The sequence below is a fragment of the Leptinotarsa decemlineata genome, unplaced genomic scaffold (assembly GCF_025532065.1).
Source record: "Leptinotarsa decemlineata unplaced genomic scaffold, Ldec_3_MD MMD2_tig00000576_RagTag_RagTag, whole genome shotgun sequence".
Classification (NCBI taxonomy): domain Eukaryota; kingdom Metazoa; phylum Arthropoda; class Insecta; order Coleoptera; family Chrysomelidae; genus Leptinotarsa; species Leptinotarsa decemlineata.
In genome coordinates this window covers 9,421,277-9,447,458 of record NW_027412551.1, presented here as the reverse complement: position 1 = coordinate 9,447,458, position 26,182 = coordinate 9,421,277, and the positions used below count along the sequence as shown (strand labels likewise).

Genomic DNA, 26,182 nt, shown 5'->3' with positions numbered 1-26,182 from the left:
TGATTCTGGAAATCGATATTTTTAACTTGCCGGAGTGATTACGTGGTGACGGCTAGGCTGTGCGTGATTGAAAGTGGACAGGAAGGTGTCTCAGATTCCTGAGACACTTTCCCGTCCCCACATTATTTACTCTAGTCTAAAACAGTTCTGAAACAGGATGGTTTTCTAAAGGAAACGCTGGATTTTGATTATTTTAAAAGACAGGCAGAGTTATGTAGCACATTACATATCAACGGGAAGAGGGAAAGGTAGGTAATTTCTGAATTTGGGGGAATAATTTTCGAAGGGAATAATTTATACTACTACCCCGAAGCAGTTCTGATAGTTGCCTTTTATATTTCGGGATTAGAGAACAAAAACAAATTTTAATAATCGAAAATCACTGTATTGTTTTTCAAAATATTCCTCATGAAGATCTATACACTTTTGCAAGCGTTTGAATCAATGGGCTTTTCATGATTTTTGGTTTATAGTTCACTTGATAGAAATTTTTAATTAAAAAACAGTGCACTTTATTTCATCTCTCTGAGTACCGTAGTTTTCCCGTAATTAATTATTAAAAATGGAATGTGGTAGGGTGGTGACGTCACGCCCCTATTCCCGCTTCTTGTTTGATTGACCAATAGGAACAATAGAAATAATCAACATTTGCCAAATCGTAAAATTTACGAAGCCTATAATTATTAATTTAATTATGGAAGTGTATATGAACCCGTTAACGTTTCAATTTTTAAAAAAATCTCCACATGAAACAAAATGTACACGAAAAATCATGTTTGCAAATAAGTTCTATATTTAAAATCAGTACACAAAGTCGATAGATCAAAAAATATTTACCTAAACTATCATTTTATGCATTATTTAATAATATACAGTTATGAAAATCAAAAAATATAGCAAACTGGATTAAAGAATCTTTTCAAATATTCAATTTATTCTACAATCCTCAATCTGTACAACTGCAATTTATTATAAAAAAACGATTCCTCTATACATACCTCCTAATATAGCTACTAAATTCAAGCATTATAGGCGTTAGAGGTAATCTGTTGAATCTTCCAAAATCTGGGAGGAAGGTTGAATGAGGTCAAGTATAGACAGAATTGACTGTACTCGAACTGATCCAACAAAAGCTTCTGAGGTAATAATATCATTAATCATATGATAAAGTTCAAATAATTTTGTTTTATACTTTCAGTAACAGGACAGGATTAACTTCAGATAATACTTTCTGTGGAGAATACTTGAAGTTGAAATAAAAAACTGTCATCAAATTCAATATTTTTGTTCCCCTATAATCACTTTTTAAATGATTTCTGTAGTAAAGTCTTGGAAGAGTCGAAGGATTGTAGTTCTTTCTTTTCAATACTCTCACCCATTTTTTTTTCTCATCATTTTATCCTTTGGGAACCTAAACTCATTATATGAAATAACTCACTAATAAACCATTGCGCTTTCTATTGTCTTGTGTCTTTCCGCACAATTAAAATCATATTAATATTCAAATATATCTCTAAAACATTTTCAAAACATACACAAATTAAACTCGATGAAAAAACGGAATTGTTCCTACCCGAGTTGTCAGCTAAAAAAAAGTTGAAACACAATGTTGCAAAAGCAAGCAGAATGGATCCGATGTGACATATATTTTCAATGCCGAATTAACCAATAAATTGTGATATGGGTACTAAATTTTCCTGAGAAAATGAACGATCAATTAAAATTTTCTGTAATTATTCATTCATTTTTTTAAGATTGAAGCCAGCAAATAAAATAAATATACAATAATAAGATTGGCTCGAATCCACGAATTAAGCATAAAAATGGACAATAATATTTGCCTTGATAACTGATACAGTACAAGTTATATCTAAATATAATTCTAAATAGAATTAAACGAGCTGAGTTTTCAAATGGTTTTCGAATGTTCATGAACCCTAATGAAATAAATCAATTATGCATTCATGCCACCCACCAAAAAATAAGAAATTTAACGTTACTGGTATATTAGCCATATTGTCATCCAGTCAGCCAGCGCCCTCTGTAGTGTATGCGACAATGTGCTCTTTCCAAACTTCGTATTTTGGTTAAAATAATTTCAAAATGAACGTTGAGCCTAGTTTTGTTAAAGCTGACTCCCGACCACTTAGCTACCAAGAGTCGATTTTGAAATGATCGATGAATTTTACTTGAAAAATTTGCAATACTTTGGTACCGAAATGAAGAATGAAAAATTGAAACGGTAGGCGGTATATTTAGTAGGTCCTTTTTATTTATATGATATTCATTTCAGACTTTGTCTTTTATCGAAGGATGGAGAATTTTGATGTAATTTTTATTTTATCTCGGCCAAGGAGCAGTATGGTGACTGAAACGAGAAGCAAAAATATGTACAGTGAAATGTAGAATTACTCCAGAACATATCAATCCAAAATTAACCTGAAAAAATATTTTTCGGAATGTAAACTAATGACACGGGTAATGACACTGGGTACCCGCCGAGACCTACCTTTTACAAAAAAAAACGTTCTGTAATTATATAATTGTAACAGTTGTATTCACACCGAGTTGACAACAGTAACAACAAAAATGGCGTCTGTCAAATTGGATCATCAGATCTGTGATTGGATATTAAAAACCAATACACTTGGCAACTCCGCTGTAGACACGATCAATTTTATTGGTCAACAGACACGCGACCAATTTAAATTCTTGCTTTTCGAATTATTATTTCTGCAAATATAGATTTTGGGACCCATTAGGCTTGATAGGTATAATATACCCCTAACTCAGTCTATAAGCAAACCAGTATCATTTTCCATAGCATGAAACAAGCCCATTGTCGAATCACTTTTGCCACTCTGATTGAGGTATCTCCAAAACATGCATTCTTAATGCAGCAACCGCTTCTTCAGGTGTTTTTTTACGTGCGGGAATAAAAAGTAATCATTCGGTGCCAAGTCAGGACTATACGGTGGATAACTCATCAAATCGATGAGGTGGTCAAAAATGCAGTTGTTTGAGCCGATGTATAAGAGCTTGCATTGTCGTGGTGAAGAGTGATCCGTCTTGGGCGGTTGGTTTTCCTAATTTCTTGGAAGACAACTGGCAAACAAATAGTTGTGAGCCACTCAGAATTGACTGTTCTGCGTTGTTCTAGTGGTACGGTTGCAACATGTCCAGTTTTTCCGAAAAAACAGGCGACCATTTGCTTGTAAGTGCTTCGTGCGCTAACAACTTTTGTTGGATTTGGCTCTTCTTGAAACACCCATACAGTCGACTGCTATTTACTTTCGGGCTCATACGCGTAAATCCACGATTCATCACCTGTCACGATGTCATAGCGATTGACAAATTGTGTGGGATCCAATGCAAACAATTTTTTTTGACAGGCAAATATTTATGCAATATTGAATATATGCTGGTCCCACTAATCTCACGATAGGTCACATGACGATCCTGCAATGTCAGTTCGCGCACAGCATCAATGGTTTTCGGAATTCGTCTTGGACTGAACTACGACCACGATTGAATTATCATACCATCGATAAACACTGGTCCTTGATGGAGCTTCATCGCCAAGAATTGAATCAAGTTCATCCATGCACTGCTGCTGAGTTAATCCACGTCGAAAGTTGTAAAAAATAATCGCACGAAACTGTTCACGATTTAATTCCAGTTGCCAGATTGCAATACTAGGGTTGCCAAATCCCGAAACATAAAAGGCAACCTACCGTATGCTCTTTGTGGTATGTCCTTGAGTCTGCTGAATTATGCAAGACTTCAACCACAAAAGACACCCATATCTGTCAACTTCAGATGGCAAATTGGATATCACTTAACCGAGCAAATTGTCGTCGCAGTTTTTAGAAGTCGTTGAAGGTTAAAAATTTGCATAAAATTATTCATGCAATATGCGTAACCAAATATGATTAATAAAAACTTACTACTCTGTGAATATTCACCCTGACATTGAGCAAATAATAATAAGTCAATATCAAGTGCAATAATGAGAAACATTATGCAAATGTTGATGTGTCTTATATGAAAATATACAATGAATTAATCGAAATGGATGGTTTGAAAGTACGATTAGAAGAAATTAAATTTGTCATTTTGTCTGCTACTGCGGCTGTGGTGTGAGTATTGACCTTGGGATACTACACACTGCCACTGCCACTACCGCAGTGGCAGACAAAACGTTTTTCACTACAAGTTCCTTTCGACCCGGATTTTGTTCCTTCTGAGTAGATGTGCTATGAGAGAGCTAGGACTGAAATGGCCGTTCATCATGTAAATCTCCTTTCAAAAAAGCAGGTTCAACATGTCGTTTTTGTCACTGAATTTACTAAAAATTCACTAGACTTGATCAAAAAGTCACTAGATTTATCCAAAAAGTCACTAGTTTTGCAAAAAGTCACTAGAAAAATGTCATAAGATTTTTTCAAAAAGTCCCTTTACCTAAGAATCCACTAGGTTTTCGCTGAGATTCCTATTGGTAAATGAGAATTTCGATTCTGGTACTCATGAACCTTTGGAAATTCTAGTGAATATTTGGGGGAATATAGGGACTTTTTGAAGAAATCTAGTGACTTTTAGACAAATCTAGTGATATTTTGGAAAACCTAGTGATTTTTTGTCAAATCTAGTGACTTCTTTCAAAGGACAAAACACAAGAACTACAGGAAATCCTTAATGTGCGAAAGTGGTAATTCACATCGAGTTTGAATCGCTGGAGATTAAATCCATTTGAAAAAACATTCTCAGGAAGTTTATTCAACATATACGCCGTTCTCCAAATGATAGAGTTCTTGAACAGAGAAATTCGAGGTGTACCGAGTTGAACCTCAAAACGATGAGCAGCCACAATCCGTCGCGTATTTCTGACATGTACATCTCTTAGTGGAATCAAATGTGCCAAGTCACTTGAACACTCCCCGTGAAAGAATGTATACAGACAAATTTTCAACCTTTCTTCGATGTTCCAGACTATTAAGTCGTTAATATATTATACTGGCAAATCTAGTGACTTTTTGGAAAACCAAGTGACAAAAATGACATGTTGGAACTGGTTTTTTTCCTTGGAGATTTGTTAAAACGACCATTTCGGTCCTAGCTCTCTCATAACATATCTACTCTTCTGATAGTATTAACATTGATTTAATTCAATGCGATTTGTTTCTTGTTAAATATTCAGTTAGGAGTTTAGGCGAATGGGATTTTTATGCCTATCACTGCACAAGATTAGAAGATATTAGAGATGTCAGTACCGATCAGACTAAATCGTCTTTCTGTTTCCGACATCCAATTGGTTCCACCATACCTTGTTCTTATTTATTTTTTGAAGTGATTGTTTACATCTTTTAATTTGCTTTTATTCTAATTATCTAATTATCAAAGTAGTTTGATTGTTTTTTCCAACACTACATACCTCAACGATTCAAAATGATTTCAATGTTATATTGAATTCACATTTTGCAAGAATTTTAACAGTTAATTTATGTAAAAATATTAAAAATCAAGTTTTTCAGATTTTCTGAGCAATTTTTCGATAGTATCTAACGTTATGTTTTTTCAACATCTAAAAACGACCATTGCTAATTTTGAAAAAAAATATCTCCAACACATGGATATAAGGTGTTTTTCACGTTTGATATCTTTCAAAACTCAACATTTTTATTCGTCAAGACATGAAAAGATAAGTTACCGGCAAATATTGTGTTAATAATTTTTGTGGGAGGAACAAATCACAAAAAATTACTGCCTTTTACAATTTTTGTTAGAAAATTATGAGTTACATACAAAAATAGTCCTTACAGTATCTTTTTATCATCTAAATATTCAGTAACTTTTTTTCATATAACGTATAATTTTGCTGGAAATTGTGAAAAACCACTTTTCATCGTTAAAGTTTACCCCACTTCATCCCTGGTCACTCGGACTGACTTGATTTTTTCCGTTATTAGCTGTTACTAATCAGTAATACTTTTATTATATAGGTAAGTGAATGTATTTCATATGAAATACATTCACTTACCTATACGAGATCTGTTGAAAAAATAAGGTTATTTCTATTTTGCCCTCTTCAAAGTAGTCCCCCTCACTTTTTGGTATGTCCTTGAGCTCTCTTAGCGATTAGATTTTTATCTCCTTAATCGTCGCAAACATTTTTCTGACTCATGAGTACAATCATCGTATGCCACTGTCAATATTTCAAGTGTTTTTGAACACTCAATTAAATTTTTTCACACAAAATTTGGTCCAAATTCTTCTGACACTTGAACATATAATCGAGACGAGTGAACCAACATAAAAAAATAAAAAGAATCGCTAATCGAAATTCAAACGTCCACATTATTTTTTGAACAGTCCTCGTATACCTCGAAGTTACCACATTTTGTATGTTATTTTTACGAATGATAAGAAAATCAACACGGATTTCTCATATCAAATCAAAAATGAGGCATTTAATTAGTTCATTAATGGAAAAGGAAAGTGTTAAATAAGCCTTACCTTTTGGATCCAATTTTTCTGGGTTAAACCATGCATCTGAAAAGGTGAATATTAGTGTTAGAGGATTAGTTATATTATATGTACAAAATAAATTATTTTATGGGTGGTATTAAACAATATGACCTCAACCGAATTAAATAACTTCCTGTGTGTACATAATATAATACTTTCATTCAGAAGAGATGGTACACATAGGGCATCAATTAGAAACTGTACCGCTCCTAATATCTCTATTGCAGGAAAAAATTAATGAATCAATTATAAGAGGCAGTATCATACCCGTACCATAATTTACATATCCATGATAATCACGCGTTTTGCTAACATGGTAGCTTCCTCTGTAGCCACTACAACTCTTATACAGTGTGTAAAAGCTAAATGGAATACAATTTGACATACTTCAACTGAAAAATGCTACCCCTACCTTCAACCCCTTTGAATGACTGGTACAACCCCCAATTTTTCAAATGGGAAGTATACGCTTGTGATATAACGTTTGAAAGACCTCTTCATTATATATTCAAAAATGTTATCGCTTTCAAATTTATTGCAACAATTGAGATAAGATAAATTAAAATCATATGGTTATCGAAATTCGATAAAATACACCCAAAACTTATTGCAATATACTCAAAACTTATTTCATGTTGAGGTATTGATAATAAAAAGTAAGCAGAAACCATACCAATGTTCTTTTTAGATGGTATCCTTTAAAAAACTGTAAATAATTTCCGTGGCAACGTTAGTTTGAAACGCCTTGTCAACTTGTTTTGTATGTTACAACATTAGTTGTCAGTATTTTAATTTAAGTTTAAAGTTGGTTAACTTCAAGTCTGACAAATGGTTAGATTAACGGAAATGCATAAAATAACAGTTTTACAAATGCTTGGTAACGGAGATAAAACCCTAACACAACAGGAAGTAGCTCGCATATTTCAAGAGAAATTTCCTAATTTATTGCCCATATCTCAAGGAACAATAGAGAAACAGTTTCGCGAGCTTGGTCATGTGGGGCAGATAAAAAAGCAGCTGCCAATGCAATGAATGATGAACTCAAATTGGATGTAATGCTTGAGTCTGAGGAAAACCCACATACATTGAGTAGACAGGCATCCACTACATTCAATGTCAGCCATACATCGATAGTAAACATATTAACATACACATATTAACGATTTTGATAGAAGAACTTATTTTTGTGAGCAAATGATGGACATGTTGGATAACAATATTATTCAATTAGAAGACGTTATGTTTTCTGATGAGTGTACTTTGTCTCTTAACGGTTATGCTAATCGGCAAAATTGCCGCTACTGATCAACGGAAAATCCTCACTGGATGAGAGAAGAACACACACAATAGCCACAAAAGGTTAATGTTTAGGCGGGGATTGTAGGAAACCATATTGGTCCCTTTTTCATTAAGGGCAACTTGAATGTCGATAATTATTTGACACTACAGAATAATGTCCTTCCAAGTTTAGCAAATTTATATCCTGATCCAAGAAACCCTCAAGTTCCAGTGAATACGATATGGTTTCAGCAGGATGGAGCACCTCCACATTACAAAGTTAATGTCCGGTAATATCACGATATAACATTTCCCAATCGGTGGATAGGGAGGTGAGGATCGATTAAATGGCCAGCGCGATCACCTGATCTTTCATCAATTGATTTCTTTATATAGGGATAAGTAATGTGTTCAAAACTAAACCTTCAGATTTGAATGACTTGAAAGAACGAATTACGCTTGCGATTAGGTCGGTCACGCCTGATACGTTGAATTATGAGAAGACAGTTGTATTTGAGTGAACATTTTGAACATCTACTTCGTTAACATACAAAGTTCTTTTTCATATTCTACATTTCATTACGTTTTGCATTACATTTTAGTTTTTAAGTGTATTTTATCGAATTTCGGTAACCACATTGTTTTAATTTATTTTGTCTTAATTGTTGCAATAAACTTAAAAGCGACAACATTATTGAATAGAGAATGAAGATACCTTCCAAACGATATATCACAAACCTATACTTCCCATTTAAAAAATTGGGTTTTTTATATGTACAGTAACCAACCAGTAACCAGAATAAATTTATTCCATTTAGCTTTTTCACACTGTAGACAACAGTAGTAGGTACCAACTTAAATACTTTATAGTGAAAACGATAACAGGTAGAATTTGTAAACCATACACTCTCAGTTCATGGACGGCATCAGGTGAATTTTTGAATGTAAATAATTAGTATTATGAAAAAAGGTTCAACTATGGTGGTGGTCAACCACCTGTTGGTCGTTCAGTAACCGACGGTTACCGTCTTTTTACAACAAAAGTAGCGGACCAACTTAAGACAATAGAAATATTTTTTAGACTCTTATGTTCATAGCTTGTATTACCATACATAGCACCATAAAAATTCGTTTTTGTACAACTGTTATTAAAAGTGACATTTTTAATGGTTGTCAACAGTATTTATTAAAAGTTGATGTGTATTTATTAAAAGATGATGTGTAGCGTGTCAAAAATATTTTTAACACTAGTGTTAAAAGTATTTTCAACGCGATTTTTTTCGACCAAATAGCAATAAACAAAACATAACTATTCAATTTTCAAGGAAGTTTTATTATGAACAATAGATATAGATACAATTAAATTCTGTTACTATATACTATATTTAGTATAAATAATTCTTATCAATTAGTGGATAATATTAAAGACGTAATCCTCCCAGATAACTCAAAATTAATATCGTTCGATGTCCAAAATTTATTTCCCAGTATCCCGCCAACTGAAACAATTGGACTAGTGGAGTGTCTCTTAGACAAAAACCACGTGAATCCACTGATAAAACAGGAGATTGTTGATTTACTCACATTTGTGTGTCTCAAAATTATTTCCAGTTTGACGGAGAATTCTTTTCATACAATGAAGGACTAATAATGGGGAATCCTTTGAGTCCCTTACTGGCGGAAATTTTCATGGATAACATAGAGTATGAAATCCATAATAATCCATAATAATCTGCACTTATAATTTGAGTGTTTCAGAAAAAAACGTTGATGATTGATAACAGAAGGGCGGAATGCAACGTATTTATTAAAATGGTCAATATTTTTTCTAACAATGCAAATGCATATTTTCGTTTTTGTATTCAGAATTTTAACAATTCATGATTTATCCACTAATTTAATGTCTTCTATCAATAAATGGCACGGCTCTTCACGCCGTGCTCTTCACGTCAAATATTTTTCACCTGGCGCCTCATTTATAAACCTCTGGATTTGTTCAAACGTAAGAGTTTTTGATTTTTTGGGTCTATAACTTTCATTTTTCCGCTTTAAGAATGCTATTACCTTAAAATATTCGCTTGTATTAACACCATGACTATCATTGAAAATTTGCTCCACAAAGTTGATGAATCCCATATTTTTTATTTCTCTTCTAGATAGGCTTAAGAAGACGGTTTCGCTTAAATTTCCTTGGACATTTTTGAGTCTACACCAGCTAAGAAAATTACAATATGCAATGTCGTACTGCTGTACCAATTTTTTTGGTAACAATTCAATTAAAGGTCTTTTTGCAGCCTCTTCAACATCGTCAGGAACACACAATTCCTCACTATTGTTCTTCATTATGCAAGACATTTAACACCAGCAAGAACTTTAAATGTGACTAAATAAAACGCGTGAGCTGTAAACAACACTGTTTGATGAGAAAATTAAAAAAAAAAACATTAAAAATTGTAAGACATTTCTTGTGCGACATTTCTCTGTGCGAGTTTGTTATGAGATGCCTTGCCCGTTTCCTTTCCGGATTTTTTCTTGGAAGCTTCGCCAGTTGGGGAGCTAGTCAAAAGCTCCATAGCCCCGCTAAATCAGCATAAGACAAATTTTCATGATGACACGACTTGTATTGACGATGTTAACAGATAAAGTCGATAGTGCCTTCGCCAGGTTCGCCACTGGATGGAACAAGTTCATTGTAAAATGCACGAATACACAGCATGCTCGATTGTTTACTACAAGTCTGATAAACTATAATGGTATTTACGCACATGATATGAAATATAAATAATGACGACTTAATTGTTCTAGAATCATTCAGTGGAATAGTACATAGCCAAGAGTCTGAGGTTAAGCTTCCAGAGATTAGTGATTACAGGGGATACCTATATCTGTTTACCAATGAATGTAGGTACAGAGAGGCCTTGAATATGACAACTAATGGTTTGGGTAACAATATCCTTTTTGTGACGAGTGTGAAGGCAGCCACGGATTTCTAGCCATGAGTTTGTAGCGTGAGCCTACTGCACACGGCATCAGCGGCATCCAAAATGTGTTGTAAATTGGAGAACATCTACGACTATTTCCAATAATTAATGAAAATTCACTGCAGAATGTTCTTCGAGAAATGAATATTGATTCATTATATTGATGAGAGGATCTGACCTGTATCTCATAATATTTTGCCAGGCAAAAAACCTATCTTCACACAACCGTACATGCTTTGAAAATAAACTTCAATAAATCCATCAGAATATTCGTGGATGGCATTTTTTTGCATGATTACATACTATGAAAGGTGCTGAATGAGACCTATATCTCAGAATATTTTGCCGGGCAGAAAAAGTACCCCCATACACCCGTTTATGTTTTCAAAATTAAATTCAATAAGTCCATCACAATATTCGTGGATGGGGATTTTTTTCCATAATTACATACTATAAGAGGTGCTGAATGAAACCTATACCTCAGAATATTTTGTCGGGCAGAAAAACTACCCCCACGCACCCTTATTTGTTTTCAAAACTAAATTCAATAACTACATTAAAATATTCATGGATGGGGATTTTTTTTCATAATTACATACTATGAGAGGTGCTGAATGAGACCTATATCTCATAATAATTTGCCGGGTAGAAATGCAACCCCCACGCACCCTTATTTGTTTTCAAAAGTAAATTCAATAACTCCATCAAAATATTAGAGGATGGGTTTTTTTGCATGATAACACTATGAGAGGTACTGAATGAGACCTATGTCTCAAAATATTTTGCCGGGCAGAAAAACGACCCCCACGCACCCTTACTTGTTTTCAAAATTAAATTCAATAACTCCATCAAAATATTCGTGGATGGGGATTTTTTTGCATAATTACATACTTTGAGAGGTGCTGAATGAGACCTATATCTCAAAATATTTTGCCGGTCAGAAAAACTACCCCCACAAACCCTCATATGTTTTTAAAATTAAATTCAATTACTCCATTAAAATATTCGTGGATGGGGATTTTTTGGTTAGTGGATGGGAATTTTTTTCGCATAATTACATAGTATGAGAGGTGCTGAATGAGAACTATATCTCAAAATATTTTGCCGGGCAGAAAAACGACCCCCACACACCCTTTTATGTTTTCTAAATTAAATTTAATAACTCCATTAAAATATTAGTGGATGGGGATTTTTTTGCATAACTACATACTCTGAGAGGTGTTGAATGAGACCTATATCTCAAAATATTTTGCCGGGCAGAAAAACTACCCCCACACACCCTTTTATGTTTTCTAAATTAAATTCAATAACTCCAATAACTAATAATTTTTAAACCAAAAACCTCAAATTTTGGTCACTTCTTGGAGCTTTTTTTGGAAGCCTTTAAAAAAGATTCCCATTGGAAACATTGAAAAATTTTGATTTTCCACCTTGTTATTATTAATCAAAGACGTTAAAAAGTGAAAAGTCCAATTAGAGCAATGAAAAAAAAAATATTTTTCAATATTTAAATTTATTCGTATTTTCATAACTTACAGTTACATAAAAATGATTCTTCACAATTTTTAGCCCTATTTGTTTAAAAATTGTTTTGAACAAATGTATTGTTTATAAGATATTTTTTGATTAACAATTTATATATATATATATATATATATATATATATATATATATATATATATATATATATATATATATATATATATATTAAAGATGAGGACTGGGCGCCATCTGGGAAAAAATTAAATGGAAAGGGGGGTCTTGTGACACATCTTTTTCAAGCTCCTGACAAATGCTTCACAACCCTAGAATATAATATCTACAACTACTACAAAATGGCGAACTTTTAATAATTGCCTGAATACATTGACATTTACCTACATATAATGAGGTAATGAGCTTGAGGTCAGTTCAGAAGAAGCTCGAAATGATTGCCTTGAACTTCTTGACATATGAAGAGCCTATCCGATATTTCACGCCGAATATTTATTATTCTCTGCCGTATATCCAATATTGAAGCAGGTTCAGTTTCGTACACCTTTTGCTTCAAACTGCTCCATAGAAAAAGTCCAAACGTGTCAAATCTGGCGAGTGGGCTTGCCATTCTGCAGGACCTCGACGGAGAATCCAACGAACGGGAAAAGTAGTATCCAAATAGTTTCTTACTTGTCTGGAGTAATGTGGTGATGCTCGTCTTGTTGGAATACAATATTCATATCTAATTCATTATGATTCGCTTCGACGATTTCAGTGATGAGAGAGTCAACAGTAGTTTCCAGCATATTCAAATACAGTTCCCCTGTTAAACTTCAATCAATAAATAGAGGTCCTACAATATGGTTTCCCAAATGTTACTGCCCAAACGTTAATTTTTTCTGGATATTGGGTATGTTTCCCAGAAAACGTGATATTCATTGTCGTACTGACATTTTTTGACGTTTTTATAAACAAAAAATAACAAACCTTATCGAGTTGTGGGAATTGCCATATGGCAGATAAAAAGAAATATTTCTAGAAATATCGATATTAATGTGTTTGTCTTTTGAGTTGACCTGTTCAAAAAATAAAAGGGGGGGGCATTAAAGAAATGTACTGTATATTTGAAAATGAAGAGTTTTCAACTCTGTCTTACACGCTCTGTCTTGCCTTTACCAACAGGTGAAAATTAATTGTTTGAAGGCTCGTATGCCTGTACAATTGTTTGGAAAGCTATTTCAGACTGTTGTGAAGGTGTTGGTTATCAAAGTATCTGAAGTACTGTTCGCAACGGTTAAAGGCCGGATCGAAGACGTTTTCCCGCATTAATCAATCCAGGAAGATAAGCAAACATAATCCTTGGGAGGTGTCTTCACCGATTAAAGGCTGGATCGATTCCCTCATTTTCCAAGGACAATCAACAAATGAAAAAAAATATTATAATGAAATTGGTGTGGGATATTCCAGAGCAGAAGGAAAAGGATAATCTTTCAAATAAAAAAAGATTTTAGAGACTTGATGAGCTCATTTGTTAACTTGAAAACTGGCATATTAGACGACTACCAAGTATTATCTCAGGTAAAAACAAATAGTACTTTATATGAATTTTATTTTTATAATAATTCATTTCATTTTTAAGGTAGACAAAATTCATAAATACTGCAAGTAATTGGTAATAATTAGATTAGTTTTTCTAGCCTTTATATTACGCAATAACTTTTTAGGTTAACTCTTTACCCTTCATTTTATTTGTAAAGATTACCTTTCGATCTGAATATATTCATTTTTCAATTGTGGAAGGTTAAAAACCTTAAAAACAAAAAACATTTTGAACACTGTTTCCAGTTTTTGTGGGCAAATATAAAATACACAAGTTGTTGGCTTCTTTTTTCTTTTTTTTATGTTTTTATAAACTCGGAAATTTGCCCTTGTATAAATTATCCCATAACTTTCCATTTAACTTTTTTTTGAAATGAAGTATAAACCTACCAAAAAATATACCATCTCAAATTGACCTTACTCAATTGAAAAAAATGTATCGACTGGGCGGTGTCTGAACCAACAAAATATCTCTAATGTATATTGTATCTCTACCAATTGAAAGCTTGTTTAAGTTCAACACCGTCCACCATCGAGAACCTAAAATATTACATACTTGGGGAGAAGAAAACGCACAACAGCGACTTCTGACAAGACTTTTCCTTAACACCACCCTGGACGTGTTTGAGATCTTGCACACCGTTGAGAACTTCATCGACGACTTCGCTGGCGACCTTTTTCAATTCCTGCTCCATTTTGGATACACGCACACACTGACAAACGACAGTTTTCAAAACAAAAACGACCCTCACTGCACTGAAGGGAACGGAAGAAAACACAGGTACGATCGACAACACTGACGTCCAATACCTACTGAGCAAGCGTACGAAATCGTTATCGACCCTGAGTTGACGCTGATGAGAGACTTTGTACCTTATTAGGGAGTGTTTGAAGAGGAAAGTCCAAAGGGCTATTTCGTGAAACACTTAATCATGAAAGCATAATAATTATCTTGGGTATGTAAAATTTCGTCTGAATTTGCCTAGAAAACAATTGAATTTTCCGCTACTCCGTCGTTGAAATTCAATTGTTTCATTGCAACAAGGACAAGGTCGTGCTCATGTCGAGATGTGCGCTAGTTCCAGACTGGTGCTATCGCGAGCGCCAGTGGCGTACCCGACAGGAGTTTCTTATTTTGAAAAGGTTTCTTTCTGGTATTAACTTCACTCATTCACTGTTCAAGAACTCTTTCAATTGGAGAACTGCGTTAATGTGGAATAAACTTCCTGAGAACGTTTTTCCAAATGGATTTAATCTCCAGGGTTTCAAATCCAATGTGATTCGCTCTTAGAGCGCCTTACGCGTTTGTGTTTTGTTAAAAAAAAATATGTTGAGCATGTACAGTTCCTTTTTTTGAACACGAAATTCTACAATTAGGTCGACAAAAGAATACACATGCGTCATCAATAAAATACGCGGTAAAACACACATACTTTCTATAGTCCCGATTTGTTCTCTACAAAAGAAAAACTTCATTATCGATTTGTCGAGAATTTTATTCCTCCCAAGTGCGCCGCTAGTGTCCACAGTGATCGACGACATGTTTGTGACCCTTTTTTCGTCTCCTTAAGTGTTTAAAAAAAACGAGATTTGTTTAGTCTACTTAGAAATGTATCAAAGGCAGGACTTCTATGCAAGCCACTAAGTGGCCTCAATTTTTTTTTTAAGAAAATAAGTTTAGTTTGTATCAATAAAAGGGAATGGACGCATACTTTCATAAAGTAGTGTTTAATTTCAAGTCAAATAGCAAGATTAGAAAAAATTACAGTCCACTCAAAAGTTTCTCAAGTCAATACACGATTATTAGTCAAAACAGATATACTACATATCTAATGAAAAAACTTTCCACCGCACAGGGCGCCGCTGATAGGTAAACTGATAAATATTTCTTTCTCAACACATTTGGTACCTGATACTGCGAAAATTTCCACTAAGTGGCCTCAATTTTTTTTTTTTAAGAAAATAAGTTTAGTTTGTATCAATAAAAGGGAATGGACGCATACTTTCATAAAGTAGTGTTTAATTTCAAGTCAAATAGCAAGATTAGAAAAAATTACAGTCCACTCAAAGTTTCTCAAGTCAATACACGATTATTAGTCAAAACAGATATACTACATATCTAATGAAAAAACTTTCCATCGCACAGAGCGCCGCTGATAGGTAAACTGATAAATATGTCTTTCTCAACACATTTGGTACCTGATACTGCGAAAATTGCCGGAGAAAAACCATTATTTAAAGCAAGTAAAAAAAACCAAATGACAAATTCATTAAAAGACCTAATTCAGTTTTACCAGTTTCATTTAAAATCCTTGAGAAGTTTTGCACATTCTCGATTGTTTGAATATTTTGAAAAGTCGAAATTATTATGTGATGGGCAAGATCTTCCCTTTTCAAAAGATTTGGTATCTGATGAAGCAAATTTCCTGAGGAAACCATTATCTGAAGCAAGTAGAAAAGAACAAATGACATATTATAGACCAATTTCAGCTATATCTAAATTTATTGAGAAGTCATAACATTTCAGATGTTTTAGATATTTCTAGAAGTCAAAATTATTGCATGATGGACAATATGGATTTGAAAAAATATGACACGGAGTACACAGTATTAGATGACATAACCTAATTTGAGCTAGATCAAGCTTCAAACAAAACACGTAGGTCTTTAATTAGACCAAAAGCAAGCATTTGATACTGTGGGCCATAAAAATATTCTAAGAATAATGCATCTAGTTTCAAAATGATTTATTGTATAAGTATATGGGTGACATAATTGATTCAAAAAAATATAATAGGTATGTGGGGTACCGCAAGAATCAATTCTGTAAGATGTTGATAATCATTTTTCAGACATTCAAAGTTCGTTCAATCCATTTTTTTCCAGTTTGAGTTCTGAATCACCTCTTTTTTTTGTTGCTCTGTTCGTACTTAGTTATTGTTACGTTTTTCCCCGTGGGTTGACCAATAATTGACTACCATGAATTATCAAACTTAACTTTATTTCACTTTAATAGAACAAACACTTCAACTAAACTTCAACTATTATTTTTTGAATGTCTATCGCCTTGATAGATCATTTCGCGTCACGCACTGTAACGTCCACTTGACTGTGTCGATATACTCGCAGCTAGCGTTTAAATATCGTAATCGAATTCCGTGGAAATTTCGCCGAAGTCGGTAGCATTATTCTCGTTGCTTCTGAGTGGCAGGGAATCATCGTACATTCGCGCGCTCTTAGCTACGACACCATTGGCGGCCGGCGTTATTTTCTTTCGGGCATGATTTACAACATTATGTTATAGTTTTGAATTATTGTTTTTCTTTCCCTACCACAAACTCACTGCCAAACGAATTATCTTTCTATCTCAATGAATATTTGTGTGAATAGAAGTTGATTTTTGGAAATCAATATATACAGTGTCACCATTAAAGTGCGCACCATATGGGAAACTTTTTTTTCGAAAAGTTTCAATGAAGTTTAACTTCGGCACTTGTTTGTGCTTTAAATTTAACTTAAAATGATGCGGCCAACTGTGACCCACTGACGTTCAGTGTTTGTCAAATTCAACTTTTTTTTGAAAAAAATTGAAAAAGTGTATTTCTAGATCGAATTTAACAAAAAGTTACTTGAAAAAGTTGTGTCTACGGCAATTTTATATCCATATGCCAAATTTCATGGAACTAGGATAAAGTTAACGTTTTACTTATTTTTGACAGATATCCCCTTTATTTAAAAAAACAAGTTCGGTTAATTGTCATCAATTCATGTATACATAACAAACTCATCATGGAGTTTAACTTTTCTGATAAATTTTTACTGATACGGACATTTTTAGAGAGAAATTAAAAATTTGTTATAAAAATTTTAACATGACTGGTGCAAAGTTTCACCCCACCGGCCATGACTCAGTACGGTAGCTGTACTTCCCAGACCTCTCGCAAACTAACTAGCATCTTTTCAAGCACTTCAATAAATTTCCCACCGTTACAACCATCGCTAATCAGGACCAGGCACGATCGGCCTTCGTCGACTTCATCGAATCCTGATATATTACAGTTTAAAGTAGACTCATGAAAGCGAACAAAACTTTTGAAACAACTTAATATTTGCTATGTAAGCAACTCATTGTATGCTGAAATATTATTAACCAATTTTTGAAAACTAAAAAAAATGTAAAATCATGACTCTTGGACTTTTCAGGAATATGATCTAGGAAAAATATTCAAAACTAATCTCTCCTACAAATATATCCTTTTTAATATTGAAAACATGCCACAGCTGTTGTTTGTTGATCTTGCAAATACCTACATCTACTTGAACAAATTGGGAGTTTTTTATTTTAATAACAAAATCATAATCGCTGTTTCTTTGGCAAAACTTCTTTCCATTACGTCCCTTAATAAATGATTGGAGTAATTCGTTTAATCGTTGTTTCTTAGATAATCTTCTTCAAACATTCCTAAGATTATGAAGTTGATGAAGTAGGGTACAAAGCTTGAATATTAACGCACGTAAACATATACTTACAAACCAGAACTCAAAATATTTATTTTGGTATTAGGGTTTATCAGAATTTCTGGGATTTGGTCTGTTAAGAAAGTAAATGAAACTTTTTTTAGCTGCTCGAGCAATATTATTCAGGGTTTTTTGCTACTAGAAATGAATAAATGTTGATTATCGATGTCTGTCTGTTTGTTATTATTGTTTTCTTTAATTTTTATTTCAACCATCTCTAGATATTGCTTTTTATTTGAATCTGGTTCGAAATATAGAATTTTGGTGTTTGTATAATCGAACATATTGTGTTAGAGCAAATTAATTTTAGTGGGTTTTCAATATATCGAAAAACATATAAAATTATGGAAAAAGTCATTAACTTCACTGATATATACGAGGATATATATTATTTGTCCTGTTTTTTATAAAAAAGACCGAATACATACCTGCGACTTTGTTCGCAAATGATGTAACATAATTTCGAGTACTTACCTGAAGAGTTTTTATTAAGGTTTGAAATGTCAATTCAGTATAGCTCTGAAAACACTATACCTGGAGCTGTAATCATTTTGTAAAATTATGTAGCAGGTGGAATGACAAGGACCACTGATTAGCCTAGTGAAGATTCGTAAACTTCACTAAATTTTGTCTTTCTTGCTATAGTACAATTCCATAATAGTAGGAACTACATTCTCAGAAATATTATTGCATGAAACGTCAAGGTTTTGATTCCATATATTTTATCATTATTTTCTTCATATGTTTAGTCTAATTTCCGTACGCCACTGCAAGAGACAGGTTAAGGCAACAAAGTTAGTAATTTCTGAGAATTTATTGGCTACTATTTTGGAAGTATAGTATAGAAATTCATCCATTTTATGAATAAGAGATGCAAAATGTTCATCCAATTTTTTCAAATAATCTCCCAAAATACATACAGTGTCATCCCCAAAGTATGCACCATTTGGGAAACTTATTTATTAAGGGTTTTTCGACAAAATGTTATTCTCGATAAAAGTTTGTGCATCCCCTAAAACTAAACATGCACCAACAAAATACGGTAAAACATACGTAACATACGAGGGGCCTTCAAATATTTGATTTTGAGACAAGAGTAAAGTACTCTTATTTTGAAGAATCTCGGAAAATGTTATTTACAAAATTTGTTCAGCATTAAAAAATACATCCTGATTTTAAGACATGGCCATCTAAGTGAAGTTTTATTTTTTTACCCATTTTTTAAAAATGGGAACTACGAAAAAAATTTTGCTAAAACGATAAATGAACATCATCCTATATAAGACGGTTTATCTTAAAAGCCTGTAATATTACGAATTACACAACTATGGTGTTAACCACGTTCAATTCTTTTGAAGAGTAAAATAATTTTCAAAGTTTGTGGTGCAAAGTTATTTTTATTTTTTGTTAAGACCGAAAGTTACTCAAAATTATACAGTACTGTAACAAGAACTTGATATTCAATAATATCAAATCGCAAAACATCAAAATAAAATAGGTATTTCGGAACAAACTCGTTGATTTTCTGGAGATTTTCTTGTCCAAAATAATTCTCCAAATTAATCTCCAGAAAATCAATGAATTTGTTCCAAAATACCTATTTTATTTTGCTGTTTTTCGATTTGATATCTTTTTATATTAGGTTCTTGTTGCAATACTGTATAATTTTGATTAATTTTCCGTGTTAACGAAAAATAAAAATAACAGCACCAAAAACTTTAAAAATTATTTTACTCTTCAAAAAAATTGACCATGGTTAACACCATAGTTGTGTAATTTGTAATATTGTAGGCTTTCAAAATAAACCGTCTGTCTGTCTGTCTATGTATCGTTTTAGCAAATTTTTCTTTTCGTAGTCCCCAAAAAAATGGCTAAAAAAAACTTCACTTAGATTGCCATGACTCCAAATCTAGATGTATTTTTCAATGCTGACAAATTTTCTGAATAACATTTTCCGAAATTTTTCAAAATAAGGGCACTTTACTCTTGTCTCAAAATCAAATATTTGAAGGTTCCTCGTATATTACGTTTATTTTACTGTATTTTATTGGTCCATGTTTAGTTTTAGGGGATGCACAAACTTTTATCAGGAATAACTTTTTAGTGCATATGGTGCATATTTTGGGGATGACACTGTATAAAATTAGGAAATAAGACCAAAAGACACAATCTGACTGAGAAACCACAGACGATCAAAGAAGACGATAAATATTAATTTTTTGTTCAATTTTACAAACTCGTTATTTTCAGATTTCACGATTTCGACTCCAGTTTCGAAATTCCGTCGAATTTCGAAATATCAACTTCATTCAAGGTCTGAATCAGTCGAGAAAAAAAATTAAAATATGTGGCCAATTCATTGCGTCATATGATGATAAGAATTTGAAACATTTTGCAAGAGCCGAAGCAAATCGTTTACTCACAAAACATCCAAATCCAAAACATGCACTGTCCTAAACACCAAAACTACAACAGTCTTTTCGACCCGCGTTTCATTAACCAAGTTGGCATCCTCAAGATATGGAGTAATCTAGTATTTAATCCACTTTATCTCCTGTCCAGACATCAACTTGGTTGGTGAATTGTACGTCGAAAAAAGTGTTTCAGTTCTGGTGTTTGGAAACAATGCTTGTTAAGGGTTTATTCTAGGCCAGAGGTTTTAGTTCTACCTTCAGTTACTGACGAAATGGTTTTTCAGTCACAGTTAGAAGCATAGCAATCATCGATTTTGAAAAATTACAATTTTTTAATACCACTGAGGGGAAGTCTGGACGCCCGAAGCCCCCGTGACTACGTCGCTGCATCGACATAATTGTGAAATTCATCTCAGTAGTAATAAATAAGGCAACGGGTGTGAAGCTATTATTATCCACAAAGTACACTGAGAAAAAATATTTAATTTTAATTTTTTTCATCCAACGACGACTTTGTACACCTACCATTTTTCAATGTGATACGCTTATTGACTGACTTAGTGAAAAAAAAAGAACCGTTCTAGTATGTTCAGCCGTCTGAAGGGATGAAAATAGGGTGGAATTATATTTAAAAATCGTTACATGAAAAATCGACTTCGTATACCAGCCAAACTGAGATGTGTACCTCGTGGTGTCAGTTTCGACAAAAAAAATACACGTCAAAGTTTTCCAGGCAGCCTGGAGGGGTTGAAAATGGGGTGGAAACTTTTGAAAAATCGTATCATCGAAAACTGAATGTGTACACCTACAAGGTGTATCAGATTATCTCTGGTATCAAATTATTTCTGATGACCGATTCGAAAAAAAAAACTTCACGTCAAAGTTTTCCAGGCCGCCTAAGGGGATGAAAATGGGGTGAAAACTTCAAAAAAAACTGAATGTGTACATCTGCAAGATTGAGCTACATTATTTCTGAATGACCGATTCGACAAAAAAAAACATCAAGTCAAAGTTTTCCAGGCCGCCTGAGGGGGTGGAAATGGGGTGGAAACCTAAAAAAAATTGAATGTGTACACCTACAAGATTGGAATATATGTTATTCCTGATGATCGAAACGACGAGAAACTAACAATTAAATAAAATCCATCAATTCATTACATTACACAATTCATATGATATACAATTTTTCACGTCATTTCCACCCCCTCAGATCTGAAAAAATCTGACATTGTTGAATTGGTCATCAGGAATATCTCAATCTTGTGAGTGTGCACATTAAACCTACCCCATTTCCACCCCCTCAGTCGGCCTTGAAAACTCATGACATTGTTTTTTGTTGAATCGGTCATAAGGAATAACATATCTCAATCTTGTAGGTTTACACTTTCAATTTTCTATGACACGATTTTTCAAAGGGTTTCACCCCATTTCCACCCACTCAGATGACCTGGAAAACTCTGACATGATTTTTTTTGTTGAACGAGTCGTCAGGAATAACATATATCATTTAGGCAGGTGTACAATGTCGATTTTTCATGTTACCAATTTTTTAAATATTTTCACCCCTCCAGACGGCTAAAAAAACTAGGAAGGTTTCTTTTTCTTTCACCAAGTTAGCCAATAAGTAAAAAATGGTGGGTATACAAAGTCGTTAAATGAAAAAAAAAACAATTCTTTTTCTCAGTGTACTCTGTGGATGGCTTCAAATCAGTAAATAGACTAAATCGAAAACATAGCCAGTAAGACCACACGATGTGTAATTGACTAATCTCACCCCGAGAATTTTGAGTAATCAACACGACTGCTGAATCATAATTTTCTTTAGAAACAGAGAATATCTAAATCAAAATGATACATGGAAAAATGTTTGCTCGTTATTTACGTAGGTGTTGCCATGTAATAAAAACTCAATATTGTCATTATCTATTTTTAAACTCCTAACCTTCAACCATCATGATCACACTCAACAATATTTCAATGAATGAAGCGAATGTAATTTCGTATCGGTACAAGCAAAGAATGGCAAATGATCATATTGCATTGCAAGCCACTTGCAGTAAAATTAATAAAACATATTTGTTTTAATTGTTGATAAATTGTCTTGAAAGATGAATAACTGTCACTCCCTTATTTTTTTTATAAGGGGTAGCTCTGCTATCCTTGACATCAAGTTGGCACAGCCACCCCAGTAAAATTTTTAATAAAATCCGATTATTAAAAATTATTTTACCAATATTTTTCGAAATAATTGTTGAACCCTAAAAGGTATTTATTTTTCTGGAAATAATTGCATTTTTCGTGTAATAGCTTGTATTGTAAGAATATTTTGCACCATGTGGCAACATCGCAATGCCAAAACTCAGAAATATGGGGTTGTTGTTAGATCGTTAACTAGGAGAAATCCATAATTTTTTATTCCAATATCGATTTTTTCAACAGAGATGCCCAAAAAATCAATTCTAGCTCCATTCTTAAAAGATTCTTTATAAAATTGATGAAAAAAATCAAATTTACATATTGCGGTGTTGCCACAAAGTGCAAAATATTGTGACAACACAAAAATGACATGAAAAATGTAATTATTTTCATAAAAATTTTTGGAATTTTTCTGATATCTAATGAATTGCGACAACTATCTATTCGATATATATATATATTGGTGACAGTAATGGGTAATGGTGCTAACCTTATATCAAGTTGAGAAAGTAACTCCTTATAAAAAACAGAGGCGTGACAATTATTTTTCTTTCAGGGCAAATTCTCGATCATTAAAAAATATTTCATCAATTTTACTGATAGTGGATCAACTTCATAGAGATCATTTGGATACGCAAAAACAAAAAATATAGTATTAAAACTAAATATTATCTTTTCATCAGTTTTCTCATGAAAGAAAAGTTCCATGAAAGAGAAGTTCGTCAAACACGTAGGTAGGTATATTAAAAATATTGTTATCGGAACTAATATTTGAAATATTTGTTTGAATGTTCCTTCGTTTGTTTGTTCGTGAAGGATAAAATCTAAAATACTCCACCGATTTCAAAAACTATTCTATAGAAAGCTACATTATCAGCGAATAACAAGCTATTTTATTTTTAATAAAATTATAGAACCTTACAAAAATTGTAACAAATTAAAATTAATAAAATAACCGGTTCCCGAATTGACAAAATATATACAGTGCTCTTCAAAAGTGTGCACAATATGGAAACCTTTTCAATTTCAAAAAATACATTTTTCTCAAAAGCGTGCTTCATCTATAAGACAAAAAGCAATAGTTCAAATCTCAAGTTGTTTGGTTTAGAAAATTTCAAAAATGTTTGCAAATTACAAACTATAATTTGTAAGGAAGTGTTCTGTATGACGATTTTCACCAACGTAAAAGTGAACTTGAGCATTTCAAGGCTGCTTTCCTCAAACTCCTAATGGTCCTAACCATAATATTAATAAATTGTATATTAACATATTCCAAATAAAATTGAATTGAATTGAAAATTGAAATACAAAAATATATTTAATTTTTTATAATCAAATTTTTTAATCTTTATATTGCTGTATGAATTTAATGCTTTTTCAAAATAGCATATTTTTGGTGCAATGTAAACAAAATATAAATAAACCCTTCAAATATACCAGTATGAATATCTACAATGTATGTGCAATAACACTGATAATGAAGAGATAAAGAACTTTTTATAAGCAAAAAAAAATTGATATTATGAGCGAATTATTAAAAGAATCTGTCATTCTAGAAGAATGTCATTTCAAAGCTGAGCTCCTCGAATGGTCAATATTTTATCATTTTTTCTATCTACAAATTTTAAGTTCATAAATGCGATCGGTGGTCAGAAATTCATTACACAGTACTAAAAAAAACTTTCAAAATACGCGATACCCTAGATTAAAACTACAAAAAATAATTTCCTCAGGAAGTGTTCTGTATGACGATTTTTACCAACGTAAAAGTGAACTTAAGCATTTCAAAATTTCAGTTTTTTTCTTTTTCCAGCATGTTATAAACTTACCTAAACCCATTTTGCAGAAAATCGCTTCGGCATCGGCAGGTTCGATTTTCGGCTTTTTCGACGACTTGTCTTCCGATTTTTTTGGCAACTCAGGTTCGACAAGTTTCTTGGTAGGTTCCACAGATTTCGTAGGCTCCGGTGTCTTCTCTCTAACTAGTTCCGGTGTCTTTGGCTTTACAGGTTCTGGAGTCTTCTGCCTGACAGGTTCTTGTGTTTTTTCTTCAACAGGTTCGGGTGTTTTCTGTCTTGCAGGTTCAGAAATTCTCTCAATGTGTTCTGTTCCTTTTTCCTGGAGCGATTCCTTGACTAAACTCGAGGATTCAAGAACCGGAGCAGAAGGTTTGGACGCCGGCTTATCCTGTTTTGGAAGTTCTAGGAAATCTTCCAAATCCTTGAAGGTTTCCCCTTGAAGATTCTCCGTTGAACGGAACGTCTCCGAGTGACTCTTTTTTGGGGAGTCCCCGTATTTGGAGCTCTCGACATGGCCTTCTTCATCGGGTTCACTGTCCGAGTAACGGTCTAGGATATCGTTACTGGAGTGAATCGGTGCCTTCTCAGGGGCCAGCCCACGTTCATTGTCCACGAAAGATTGAATATTATACTTATCTTGGAGAGCAGGAATCTGATGGGGCGGCTGATTCATCTCGTGCAAGAACTTATCCAGTTTAGCGTCCGCTTCTTTGCGGTCTGGAAAATGGTCAACGCCTTCGGTTACATTGGATTCCATTTTTTCGGGAATCAAAGGAACGTTTCTCGAAGTATCGACACTGCCGATAATACAACTTCCTGTATTTCCTCCCCTACTATTGATTTCGTCGGATGACTCACGTGCTGGCGCCGCGACGTCCGATTTCAAACCCAAAAAGTCACTCGTGTATTCCTTCATTTCCTTCAATGGGCTGGAATCGTGGCCCAAATGTTCGAAATCGTCCATGGAATCGACTTCTCTCTTGAGCTTGGATAAATCTTCGATCTTATTCTCCATTTCTATTGCACTTGTTATAGGTTAGTCTGGATTTAGATTTGTTTTATTGCACTAAGTTGACAAACGATGGTAAACTGATGTTTAAACGAGCAAATGACATGTGTCAATACTTAAAACACGGAGCCGGCTGCAAACTGAAAAGATTTTAGTGATCTGACGTCTCTCCGTCTCGTGTTGAAGGTGGATTTCTTTGTTGATGCAGATATTGTGGAGGGGGGAATGACTCACATGAGATTGGCGCCATAGGCGTATCTCGGATTATTTTATCATTGATGGAAGGTCCCCAAATGCAGCCCTAATAACTTGCGATGTTTGTTTGACTATGTTTCTTGGTGGAAGTTACATGTTCGGACTTTTCTGAATTGGTTTGAACAGATTGGG

At 33.5% G+C, this 26,182-nt stretch overlaps 1 protein-coding gene and 1 long non-coding RNA gene across 5 annotated transcripts in view; one reads left to right on the top strand and one right to left on the bottom strand.

Annotated features, from left to right (window-relative positions):
• Rtnl1 (reticulon) overlaps window positions 1–25,963 on the bottom strand; it is a 56,712-nt gene extending 30,749 nt beyond the window's left edge. The window contains exons 1-2 of one of the 4 annotated variants that reach the window (XM_023169884.2): window positions 24,817–25,963; window positions 6,514–6,549 (exon numbers count right to left, since the gene is read on the bottom strand). In XM_023169884.2, the coding sequence (XP_023025652.2) occupies window positions 6,514–6,549; window positions 24,817–25,801 (1,021 nt within the window). In that variant the 5' untranslated portion in view covers window positions 25,802–25,963. Of the gene's footprint in view, window positions 1–6,513; window positions 6,550–14,415; window positions 14,859–24,816 lie in introns of those variants that run through there. The other 3 variants (XM_023169885.2, XM_074174402.1, XM_023169886.2) reach the window with 3 other exon arrangements.
• On the top strand, window positions 44–11,077 carry LOC141481944 (uncharacterized). Its single transcript, XR_012465263.1, has 3 exons — window positions 44–248; window positions 9,960–10,556; window positions 10,609–11,077. It is a non-coding gene; the product is annotated as an uncharacterized lncRNA (long non-coding RNA).
• Window positions 25,964–26,182: the final 219 nt, after the last annotated feature.